The sequence below is a fragment of the Taudactylus pleione genome, unplaced genomic scaffold (assembly GCF_031769625.1).
Source record: "Taudactylus pleione unplaced genomic scaffold, aTauple2 ptg000656l, whole genome shotgun sequence".
Taxonomy (NCBI): domain Eukaryota; kingdom Metazoa; phylum Chordata; class Amphibia; order Anura; family Myobatrachidae; genus Taudactylus; species Taudactylus pleione.
Genome location: NW_028285058.1, coordinates 1,966,090 through 1,979,188, shown reverse-complemented (window position 1 = coordinate 1,979,188; position 13,099 = coordinate 1,966,090). Strand labels below are relative to the sequence as shown.

Genomic DNA, 13,099 nt, shown 5'->3' with positions numbered 1-13,099 from the left:
GCGAGCGGACTGCGGCCCCTACATCTGCCTAGCAGGATAGGCCAGTAGCGCTGCTCAGAGCATATAAAAGACGCTCCAGACTCTCAACCTGCATTGTGTTGCGTTGTCTGTACACTTTCTCCTGCCGGTGGCCCCGCCCACTCACATGCCGGTTATCACTGCTCCGGTACCGATATATACTCATTAAGTATCCATGTTCATGCTAACCAATTGATCACACGCACTTGCAGTTATGGCTGACTGACCATTTGCCTGCTGTTCCAATACTATATGGCCAATTTGGTGGTGGCTGCTGAAATTAACCAGCCCTATTGGCAGGCATCTGGTCATCCTAAATATATTGTTCTCAGATCCCATATTAATCCTCAAAGACCTTTTTACCATCGTACCAGGACAAATGTTACATTAAGATCTGGAAATGCCAAGGATCAAACCTTCCCCAGCTGGATTTGTTGGCTGCAGTAAAACCACTGAAAGATTTTGTACAGTTTTGTTCATATTTCATCACAACACAATATTGTTAAACTGACTAATTTGTATAGTAGGAAATAAAATTTTAAAAAATAGAGTGTTACAGAATAAGAAAATTGCCAGGGAAAACAAAAATTGTTATCAATAAGACTTTATTATTTTCTACTATTTACAATTGGTACATATGTAAACTGATGTTCATCCCCTCGTGCAGCTCTGTACTGTGATCAGTCTGTGACCGTGCTGGCTAGTTCATCCAGTAGGACCATCTCTCTGGCTCCTTGCTCGGTGTAGTCCGAACTCAGCTGCCATATCTTCACGACACCTGTAGCGTCCCCAGATGCAAGGAGCTGGGTCTGTGCACGGTTAAACTCCAGACAGTAAATGGGCTTCCCACTGGCAGTCTGCTTTATGCTTAATGATGGCTTCTGGACGCTTTTTCCAAAATCAAAGAGCAGCAGTTCCCCTTTGGTGAGAAAACATGTAAATGGTTACAGCCTGAGAGTGGTCGCCAATATCTGTAAATTCAATGACTCTTTCCTTTGTATTTTAAGGTAGACTAAAGCATCCTGTGGTTCTCCAGCTGACCTGGAACGCCAACTACACAAACTGTTTTTAATTTTCAGACCTAGAACAAGGGTATTCGTTTTTAAATAGGAGTGTTTTATAGTTCGATTCAATTAGATTTAGCCAGACAAAGGCTGCTCTGCCTGAACACCCAGTGGACTTCTCTTACCATATACGTGATTAAATCTGAAAAATACAACCCCACCAAAGTACGTGATGAGACCTCCATGTCGAACCACATTTACTCTTCAGTAATTTAACAGAATTGATGGTAATGAAGTCTGAGTTACTTGATGAACTACATAGTTTAAACACGAGCATTGTATTGGTACATAATTTGCACTAACCCACAACAACTAAATGGCAATTAGTCTTTTTCTGTGTAGAGTAAGTGAGTGTGTCTGGATACTATGCTGAGTTTTAAGTAAGGTTTAGTTAACATAAGATCATGACGTGTGAAGATTGGTAAACGCTTCAAATTGTGTCCTGAATTAAATATATTTACGCCTTGAACCAGTTACCTAAAAAGCTCTGCCCCCTCTAACACTTCCAGCATCCACCATACCTTAGTTTATTCTGCTAGCAAAGCCGCATGGAGGAAGCTTAAAAAAAAAAAAAAAGTTATCAACCCAGGTAAAGACAACCAGAACGGAAGAACCAATTGAACGAGACTCAGTGTTCCCCAGATGAATTATGACGAATGGATATTTGTCTACTCCCTGTAAAATCCTGTTTCCTTATGCATCTGATCTGGAGGGTTACTGAATTGCTGACTATAGGATTTTATAAAGCAAGCCGGAGGGGGCAGCACATAACTTTTTGCTCAAAATTGGTGTCAGAGGACCCAAAGGTAAGGACCTGTAAAGGTGTGTACAGATGACCAGGTTGCTGCTCTGCCCAATTGTTCCACTGAGGTACAGTGGTGAACCGCAAGAGCAGAATGAGCCCAAAGGGAAGGAGGTACCAGGGAGTTGGAAGATAAGGAGACATGTCTTACCTGTTACATCCTTTTCTTCGAACTCCATAGAGGACACAGGGACAACGCTGGGGTATAGGCTGGTAGGTGGAGTCCAGGCACCAAACTGTTAATTTCTTCAGAGAGGTGCTGCCCATGCTCCTCCTCCCCTATACGCCAGCCCATTCAGGCCAGTCAAGTTAGCAAGCCTAAGGCAGGAGCGGGAAGAAGAAGGAAGACCGGCACAGACACAAGCACCCGAAGAGACAAGGAAACCAGAAAACGAGAAACCCCGCCAGTCAGGTGAATCGGGGTGGGCGCCCTGTGTCCCCTATGGAGTTCGAAGAATAGGACTTAACAGGTAAGACATGTTTTCTTTTTCACAGTCCATAGGGGGACAGGGACTACGCTGAGGACGTCCCAAAGCAAACCCCCTAAGGGAGGGGAAGCTCCTGAGTTGCACTGAGTGCCGTCGGCCAAAAGCTGCATCCACGGAGGCATCAAACACATTAAAGCGGATAAAGTGTGAACAGAAGACCATATGGCCACCTTAAAAGCTGCTCCGCAGAGGCACCACGACTAGCTGCCCAAGAGGTACCAACCGATCTTGTGGAATGAGCAGTCACTACGGCCAGGGGGTCTGCCACTATGTACGCGTGGCGGATGGTTAAGCGGAGTAACCTGCCTAAGGACTGCTTCGTAGCAGGCCAGCTTGTGGAAACCCTAGAGGATGAAAAGGAAATCTGACTTCCAGATATCCTTTGTATGATCAACATAAATGAGGAGGACCCTTACAACATCCAAAGAGGCTTCATCCTCTGGAGACTGAAAGGCCGAAACCACAATCTCCTGATTGAGGTGGAGTCTGGAAACCACCTTCGGAAGGTAACCTAGTTGAGTCCGAATGAAAGACCAGAAAAAGAGAGCGACACAACAGTGCGCTCAAGTCTGACACTCTCCGAGCCAAAGCAATAGCCAGAAGGACTGAAGACTATAGAAGACTATATGGATTACCTACACATAGGCAGTAGATGCTGTAAAGTCACTTGTTTAATTCATTTTGGGTGAAAATATCTTAACAAGTGACTTTACAGCATCTATTAATCCATATAGTCTTCTATACATTAATTCTCAGCAGCAGTTTTCATATACAGTACTCCCTTAGATATTAACCACATACTGGTGATTATGATCTATTAATAACGTGACCACAACTGTGAAATAATTTTGTTTATCGAGATCATAGCCATATAATTATTTTGTTCATTGAAATATTATTGCTGTGCAACTATCTTTACAAATGCGATCACAACTGAAAAACCTTGCTGTTTATTAATAGAATATTGCCGCCGTGCAACTGTATTTCTACATTTACTGAATCTTTATTAAACATTGATTAATATTGCTGTCACACAATTGTGTTCCCTGCAATCATAAATACCTTATTGGGAGAAACAGAGATTATAATTGAAGGTTACCGCTCAGACCTACAACATTGTTGAGTATTTGGTTCACCTAACTACAGAGTTAATATAATTTATTTACATTTGATGTGCCTGGTACCAGTGAATAATATTGGTCAATTCTCACTGAAATAACAGGATGTTTGTCTAATAAGTGTCTGATCAGAAATAGATCTAATAAAAGTTAAGTTTTAACAAATGAGAGTGCCCCCAAACAAGAGTCTTCGTTCTCTCCTCTCTTGATTAACTAGAAGCTGAAAGATGAAGGGCCCACTCGCCGGAGTGGATGTCTTAATGACTTAGAAAGTCCGCTTCCCAATTCTGGACCCCAGAATGAAAATTGCTGACAGAACTGGAACATGATGCTCTGCCCAACAGAGTATGCGATTGATCTCTTTCACGGTGCCACGACTGCCACCCTGAGTTATGTAAGAGATGGCCGTCGCGTTGACTGTACTTTGACTGGGCAATGCTGAAGGAATTGCTGAGCCTGACATAGCGCTCTGAAGACGTCTCGAAGTTCCAGGACATTGATCGGTAGGCTGCTCTCCTTACCCGTCCATCGACCCTGGAAGGACTGCTAGCAGGTCACAGCTCCCCAACAGCGAAGACTGGCATCCGTGGTGAGAAGGATCCAGTCTAGAATCCTGAAGGGGCGACCCTTGTCCAAGTAGGAGCTCTAGAGCCATCACGCATAGGAGAGACTAACCTCTCGATAAAGGACAATTGTCTGCAGCTTGATCTGGTGATGGGATCCGTTACAAAGAGTCTGAATCTCTGCCTGGAGAGTCCGGGAGTGAAACTGGACGTACTCCACCATGTCGAAGGTGGAGACCAGAGATCCCAGGATCCACATGCAGGTGTGAATTGACACCCGGTGATTAAGTAAGAACCTTCGAATTCTGTCCTGCAGATCCCGAATCTTGTCCACTGGGAGAAACGCTCTTTGAACCTGTGAGACCAACAGGGCCCCCAGGTAAAGTATCTCCTGGGCCGGAGTCAGGGAGGACTTCTACAGTCACACGGGTGGGTCATCAATTGGAAGAAGATCTATTGTGAAACGTAGGTGCTCCCTGAGCATATCCGGAGATCTGGCTAGGATAAAAAGATCGTCCAGGTAAGGGAGAATTCTAATACCCTTGCGCCGCAATTGAGCTTCCATGACCTTCGTGAACACACGAGGAGCCGTGGAATTACCATAGGGCAAGGCCCGAAACTGGTAGTGCTCCTCCTTGACTGCAAAACGGAGGAAACGCTGCTGTCTGAGTCGGATAGGCACATGTAAATAAGCATTCTGGATATCAAACGAGCCCATGAAATTCCCCAGTTCCAAGGCCAAAAAGATGGAACACAAAGACTCCATACGGAACTTGAGGACCCGCAAATACTTGTTGAGGGATTCGAGGTTGAGAATTGGGCAGCCGGGCATCTGGTAGTCCAGGACAGCTTGCTTTTGGGCTTGGAGGTCTTAGCGGAAGAATTCTGGGACCTTGAAAAGGACTGCCCGCTCGAGCTCTAGGGGCTGCTGCTGAAGATAGAAACGCTGTCTTGGAAGTCGCCACTATTTTAGCCTATTCTGGTCCAAACAGAATGTCACCGGAATAAAGAGTCAGCGCGCCAGGAGCGCAGCCAGAGGGCCCTTCTGGCTGACACAGAAGAAGCTGACACCTTGGAAGTTAAGATGCCAGTGTCAATATCCACTTCATCCAGATAGGAAGCAGCCTGCTTGATATGCGCCAGCAGAGGTAATAGCTGGTTGTTCAACGTAAGGCCCTCCTTTAGGGCATCCGCTCAAGCGCCAATCGCCTTGGCCACCCATGCAGATGCCATGGCCGGACGTGCATGAGAATAAATTCCCTTAAGGAAATTTTCCAACTTCCTGTCCGTCGGATCCTTGAGGGAAGCCGTATTGGAAATAGGAAGGGTAGAACTCTTGATTAGACTGGCAATGTGCGGATTCACAGGAGGAGGAGACTCCCATTTGCTACGCTCCTCGGCAGGGAGCAGGTAAAAGGTCGCAATGAGCTTGGATACCTGAAAACGCCTGTTAGGAGCGGTCCAAGCCTCCGCTAGTATTTCCTCAGGATGATCAGATTTAGGAAACTCCACTGAAACCTTTTCTGATGTTTGAAAACTGACGCCTTGGGCCTAGGAGTCTGTTCCTCATCCTTGATATAAAAGACCGATCCGACTGCCCTAACTAAGGCAAGAATATCTACTTGAGGAAGAGACTCCTCCTGAACAGGTAAGGTCTCATCCTCAGAGGCAAAAAGAAAAATCCTCCTCCTGATCAGAGGTGGGTTCCGAATCAGAAAAGTCAACCATCTGGGGGACAGAGCTCTCACGCCTGGATGGTCTACGTACAGAAGTACGGTCATTATCCGGCATTTGCTGAAAGGAGGCAGACACCTGTGCTAAGCCCTGCACTGACTCTGAGAAGGTGCTAATCCATGGGGGTTCCAGCGCAGGCAGCTGCAATTGAGGATGCATAATAGGGACGGCTTGGACCCCCAAAGTAGGAAGGACAGGTGTGGGAGCTGTAAGGCGATCCACCAACTGCGACAAGTTGGCCATTCCTGACTGGATGCAGTAGATGGGACATCTTGCTGCGTGTCTGAGTAACACCGGATACAGAGACCATCCTGGACAGCATCCTGTGGGGATAGACCAGCAGAACAGTGTCTACATGTACGCAGCAAAGGTGCCTCCTTTTCCTTGGGCGCTTTGTTCCTGGAAGACATTGTACAGTGTTCCAAGAAAGGAACCACACATTAGGTTATATAACAGGGGTGTGTGCAATAGGGAACAGTGCGCTAAATGAAGTGGCCACATAAATTTAACAATGAGTGGGGCAACAGAGGGGGAGTTAACCTCTTTCACAGATATAGCAATGAAAAATAGACCAAGACAATAGTGTCAAATATGAGAACAAGCACTGTCGGGACTCAGTATCGCAGCCCAGTGCTACCTGTGGGAAGGCTGAGGCTGCCTTACCTTAAATGAGTAGCTCCCAGCTTGTGCACAGCGCAACCACGGTCCCAGACCTCTGAGGAGGGTCCCGGTGACCAGGGCCGCTAGTCCAGCTGGTTCATTGCCTTCACACTGCCCTCCTGTTCTCCAGAGAGCTGAGAGCAGAGCCGGAACATATATAACTAAGGCCCCACCCCCCCCCCACTGAGGTCGCACTGAGCCCTTTCAACAGGGACTGAGGTGAATAGGATAAAATAAAAGTAAATAGATATAAACTAAGATATAAGAATTGTGCTTTACTCCAAAGCACTAAAAGAAAAAACTGGAAACGGGAGGGGGTGGAGCCATTTTAACCTATCAGTGCCTGCCCATGTGCCAGCCCCCCAAACCCACAGTCGGCAATGCAGCGTTCTCCATACAGGATGCATGAGAAAAGAAGACATATGGATTCTTCATAAATACCACAGCTAATGCTTGGCAGGTATCTCTACAACTCAACTTAAAGGAGAACAGGACTGATTTGCTGTTAGCTCGGCTGCTGAATCCTGCATGGAGATTGCAGGACCTCTGGTGGCTGAGGCAGGTCATGTGATGCAAACAGCCTGCACTAGAGACAGGTCTAAGGGGAACTAAGTGGGCAAGTTTGTACTGGGGAGCGGGTACAGCACAACCAACTGGCACATAATCCTTGGCAGACTTCATTCTAGAGGAAAGTCCACCAGAATCTGTGTTTCCACTTACAGCTGTTTTTCCTGTTACAGGGAAATCTGACAACATTAAGTTGTAGTGTTTCCACTTTTGGATTTGTTTTGCCTGGTGACTGGGAAATGGGATTCTTGAAGTAATTGAATAAAATTACCTTTATCAGTTTTTAAGTTTTGTTTTCTGTACTTAGCAGCTAAGTGCTTTCTGGGAATGGTTTTTCTCTCCATTACAATATTTTGGAGCAATATCATTATAGTACATTCGGCGGGAAGCCGATGGTCAGCTTCCCGACTGTCTAATCCCGGCAAGGGTTAAATGTGTCGAAATCCCGATGCCTGTCATTTTACCTACGCCAGGAGCCTGACACCCGGCATCCCGATCGAAGGTAAGCCAGGTGCGGACAGCCGCAGGGGGGCAAGATTAGGTTAGGGGCTCCCGGGGGGGACTTAGGGTTAAGCACCCCCCCCTGGAGGGTTAGGTTTAGGCTAGGGGAAGGGAGGTTTAGGCACCCCCGGGGGGGACTTAGGTTTAGGCAGCGGGGAAGGGGGGGTTAGGTTTAGGCACTTAGAGGGGGGATTAGGGTTAGGCACCCCTAAGGGATGGTTAGGGGGGGGGGGAAAGATTAGGGTTACTTACCTTAATCACCGTTTGGGGTTTTCACCCATGTCGGGCTGCCATACCGATCCCTGTTTGGCCTATATTAGATTAGATGTCTGCCATTTTATTGTGGTACATTGGTCCTAGATATGTAAATTTACACTGTATTGTATTTATATGTCAAGTCACACTGTTATGCTGTATATACCATTTACAGCTCTGCCAAAACTTTGTGGTGCCTTAAAAAATAAAAGATAATAAATCATGTAGAATTTTAATATGTACTTATGAAAGCTGTCTATTGAGTAGTCTGTGAACTATTTATCATGATCGTGTAGATTGGAATATTTATTCTCCCCAACACCAGTTTTCAAACTATTTCCAGACTATGTAATTGCATTAATGGCGCCTTAAGCAGCTTACTGTCCTTACCTTCACCAGAAGCTGCTGCAAAAACCAATGGCCGCACAGGAGACCACCGAATGCTGAAGAGGTATTTCTGGGCCAGCTGCAGAGAACTGAGGGGCTTTTCTTGCAGCATTGAGTACAGGTGAGCGTGTCCATCTGTTCCCCCGCTCAGGAAAAGATTCCTACAATAAAAAAGGTTTTTTTGGGGGGGGGGGGTTTCAGTTTTTTTTGTTTTTTTTTACTGCTGTCTACAAAATGAATTTACTGTTGTTCAAATGTAATAAATAATTAAGGTGCTTGTACAAAATAATATTACTTTTCAGCGAATATCTGAAATGTGTGAAGCTTAAGGTGTCAATTCAAGTAATTCATTTACAGGCTATGCATATCGTGTACTGGAGCGGCACATAGCGTCCACCAATACAGTCGCAGAGGGGCGCAGGAGAACCAGTGATGTAGCGGCTACCATATATTGCGGATATGTGCGCAGTTGAACATCACGGTGATGTTCGGTGGCACTTTGCTTTGACTCTGCATGAAAAAAAATCTCTGAGTTCGAGCACAGACCCTGGAAATGGCACTGAAGGAGGACCAATGTCTATTACCAAATGTTAAGGGGCACCCGTGCTAAGGACATTGTGGCATATAGAGAGGAGCGAATGGTGAGGGATGTAGTCATAATGTCAACATTTACCATGTCGATATTCATAAAGTCAACACCAACAGTTACGATATCAACATTAGGCTATGGGAGGGGAGGTTAGGGAACATGGGGAGGGTAAGGCTACGGGAGAGGAGGTTACAGTTAGGCACCATGGTGAGGGTTAGGCTACGGGAGTGGAGGTTAGAGTTAGGCACTAGGGGGAGGTTAGGATTAGGGACTAGGGTGAGGCTTAGGGTTAGGCTACGGGAGGGAAGGTTAGGCACTAGGGGGAGGGTTAGGCTACGGGAGGGAAGGTTAGGCACTAGGGGGAGGGTTAGGCTATGGGAGGGGAGGTTAGGCACTAGGGGGAGGCTTAGGGTATGGGAGGGGAGGTTAAGGTTAGGCACTAGGAGGTCAGGATTAGGGACTAGGGTGAGGCTACGGGAGGGAAGGTTAGACACTAGGGGGAGGGTTAGGCTACGGGAGGGGAGGTTAGGCACTATAGGGGGGTTAGGCACTAGGGGGAGGTTTAAGGTTAGGCTACGGGTGGGAAGGTTAGGGTTAGGCACTATGGTAGGGTTATGGACTTTGGGGAATGTTAAGCAGGGAGGTTTAGCAAAATACTCACCAACGGAAGCGCCGCTGGAGCCGCCGGACCCAGAAGTCACCACTGGAACCGCCTACCTAGTAAGTCACCACTAGGGACGTTTTATTGACATTCAAATCAAGTTGACATTTCAGTGTCAACATGATGAATGTCAACATGGTCAATCGAATGTTGATAAAATATACCACACCCTCAATAGCGTACCCAGTTTGGTGAACTGGCTGGTTAGACAATGGTGGGATTTACTTAATTTCAAAATAACTTCAACCTGGAGACCGTGTAAACTGCACTGCTTAAAATGTGAAAACCATATTGCCGACACTGGTGGAGAGCATGGTGTGCCGAGACTGCTGAGGCCGAAATCCTAGCCAGGACCAGCTCTGCATCATTGTTGTTCTCTCCAAGATATGAGGCCTCATGGATATGCTCCACCTGGTTAGCAAATGAGATCTCGGTATGCCAAATAGCAATCCCCAATGCCTTCTTGACCCAAGCTCATATGGTTGTAAAGGATGCTCCTGCTGCTATATGAACAGATTTAAGGATGGTCAATCGTCTAAGCCATACTATCCCATAATGTAGAAGCATTGGACTTCGATAAACAATCTATAGGAGCAACAACATTTCACGGAGATTCCCGCTTCTCCGTACCCTCACAAGAGATTGCGTGTAAAGCTGGGTACACACTAAACGATGTGAGTACCCAGCGATGCGACACACACGACGAGGCTGCTGATGGGCCGACATATGCCGCCACCCCCCGCATAGCTCTGAATGGGATCGTCAGCCGCATCGCCTGATCATACATGCTGCAGAGGGAAGATCAGGCGATGGGGCTGAGGACCCCACGGGAGCGTGCACTACACCATGTACTGCATACATTTTTTTAACGATTTGTCGCCTGATGTGCCAGAATCGACCGAATCGTTAGTGTGTACCCACCTTAATACTACAAGTGATGGCAGGCTGAGGAAATATTTATTCACGTAGTACAAACAAAAAGAAAAATAAATCTGTTTAATATTTAGTAAACGTAGTACTAATTAACTTTGTACCATTGTGCGTTTTCTCTCTCCTATATTTCCACTGTCTGTCTCTCTCACCTCCCTGCTTCACTCACCAGTATATTTTTTTCTCCATTCTGTTTTTTTTGTTTTGTTTTTTAACCAGTTCCCTCCCACCACAGTGGGTCAGATGAATGGCCCACCTGTCACTCAAAATCCTTTTTATGGCCTGGAATGTATGTTCTCATTTCCTAGCAGTTAAAAGGATTTCAGAGCAATGGGCCTGATTCAGAGCAGCTCGTTCGTTCCGACCGATGTTCGCACAACTGCGCATGCGTACGGATTTTAATACGTATGCGCGAACCAGTCAGTGCGGCCGAAAATCGTGTGCTCGCTGAATAGCGAATGCCTGCTATTTTGAGTGACAGAATGAGGCGTTTGTGGGTGGTAACAGGGGAAGGTGCTTGAAAACGGGGAGTGGAGATCCGAACGCAGGCGTGCCTAAAGGTCAAAACGGGCGTTTTGTGTGCATAATTACTAAAGCAGCTTCATCGACCACATCACTTGGTTGTTTTATAGTTAGAACTGCTCGCATGATTGTGGTAGGAAAAACCAACCACAAGAATAGCGAGCAGTTCATACGCCATCCGATGTACTCGATTAATCTAATAAATAGCGGACATGACGTATGATGCGAGCGGCCAGGGGACGTTTTTTCAAAATTACGTTCGCATGTTTTGTTCGCTCGTTCAGACATAGAGGCGTGAACAGACTTGAAAATTCTGATCTACAGATTACAGATCAGGGTGCACAGTGGCTTCTTTCCAATGACTGAACAAAATAATATTCTACTCTATGGGCCGGATTCAGAGCCGGACGCTCTTTGAGAGCGCTCGCTCTGAATCAGGGCGTCCCTGTTTTTTACATTTTTTTTAAAGACGGCCTCCTGGCTGCTCGCTAAGCTGTGGGTGACCACCCACAGCTTTAGCGAGCGGCCAGGTGATAGTCGCGATACCATCGGGGCTTGCGACGAGACTCTTGTGGTAGGGTCTCGTTCCCGCAAGCCCCAGTGAGCTTTCGGGAACGCCTCCGTTTGGCCAGCCACCCCCCCTGCCCGCCTCCAAAACGGGGCAAGCTGTCAATCACAATTGACAGCTGCCCCGCTTTTGTGCAAGACTCGTAGCGACGGAGCGCCCGTCGCTGGCCGGGTCTCGCGCATGCGCACGCCGGAGCCGCCGTGCGCATGCGCAGTGGAGGACCATCGACCCGCTTGCGAGCGCTGTGCGCTCGCAAGCGGGTCTGAATCAGGCCCTATATTCACGGGGTAACAAGCTAAGAGCAACTTGGCCTGAGTACAACAGCTGAAAAGAAAGATGGTTGTAAAATACCCATGATAAATGGGAAAACCCAGACATGATCACACCTCTAGTATCAGGAAGGTTGAGGACACTGCTAACACGATATGTATGTGGCAGATTCCTCTTTTACCCCATAAAAGGGGACAGCTCCAATACAAGTCCCATGATAGGATTATAATTTTGCTAGATAATGAAACGGTTGTCTAATGTTGCTTTATTACATACCTGTGGAAAGGTGAGCAGTCCACACAATGGACAGGGCCTCCTTGTGGGGAGAAGGTGAACTGGGCCGGGGCTTTAAGTGGAACAGAGGAAGCCACGTCGGTGAGAGCAGCGGTCTGGGCTGCAGAGGAACACTTCAGCAAGTAGCCTCCTTCTACCCCGACAATGAACAGACTGGGATCGAAGTGCGAATAGGAAAGGCAAGTCACCCCCACTGCAGTGTCACCACGGCCGAGCTGCAAGGAAGCATGCAATGTCACACCTGGAATCACGGGTATATCCGGACTAACGGCTGGCTGCACAAATGAGTTTTGGCTGGCATTACATGACCTACGCAATATTTATTTCTTGATATGCTGAGAAAGTGAGGCAGACGGCAGAAGCTAAAAACTAAACAGCTACCTCTCTTAGCTATGCCAGTGACATGACAAAATGGTGACTATAATGTACGAGAGGATATTAATAAAAAATACAATTAAATGACAATACCCATATGTTTTACAAACACAATAAATCTGCAATGTACTTAAATAGTGTTCACTCTAGATCCGGCGGCAGGCAGGGCGCCGGAGCTAGAGAGGGCACTTCCGTGCGCGCGCCCGAAAAGGGGGCATGGCCATTGAAAAGGGGGCGTGTGTATAAGACGCGTCCCCTTCTCGTCACTCTTGGGTGCGTGCCCGGCACTTACGGACGTGCCGGGCAGCCCCCAAGTGCCAAGTGTCTGATCTCCAGCGGTGACCGGGTCACCGCACATTTCCCCACCCGCGGGTGAAGACGGCACCCGCAGGTGTGAGGGCACTTCTGCATAGATTCTGGCTGCAGGGTGCCATTCTAGGCACCCTGCTAGCCAGATGAGGCTAGCAGAAAAAAAGATCCGAGGGCCAGACCAAATGATTCCGCGGGCCTTATACTGTGCCCGGGCCTGAGGTTCCCCATCCCTGTTCTAGAGGTACCAAATTAACAACACTCATAAATGCTGCAAAGAGCTTAATTATATACATTTAATAACGAATGCTAACTTACTAAATTTGTGCAGCATTCTGCTCTGTCCTTAACCTCTCTGAAAAGCAGTCATTGCTTCGAAGGTAGGTGCTCCTCTATCTTGCAGCAGGGCTTAAGTGCTAGTTTG

General features: G+C 47.2%; 1 protein-coding gene across 1 annotated transcript in view; it reads right to left on the bottom strand.

The window, feature by feature from the left end:
- Positions 1-603: 603 nt before the first annotated feature.
- Positions 604-13,099, bottom strand: part of DYNC2I2 (dynein 2 intermediate chain 2) — a 36,275-nt gene continuing 23,779 nt past the window's right edge. The window contains exons 7-9 of the mRNA XM_088455496.1: positions 11,974-12,206; positions 8,161-8,318; positions 604-937 (exon numbers count right to left, since the gene is read on the bottom strand). Of these exons, the coding sequence (XP_088311622.1) occupies positions 699-937; positions 8,161-8,318; positions 11,974-12,206 (630 nt within the window). The 3' untranslated portion in view covers positions 604-698. The remainder of the gene's footprint in view (positions 938-8,160; positions 8,319-11,973; positions 12,207-13,099) is intronic.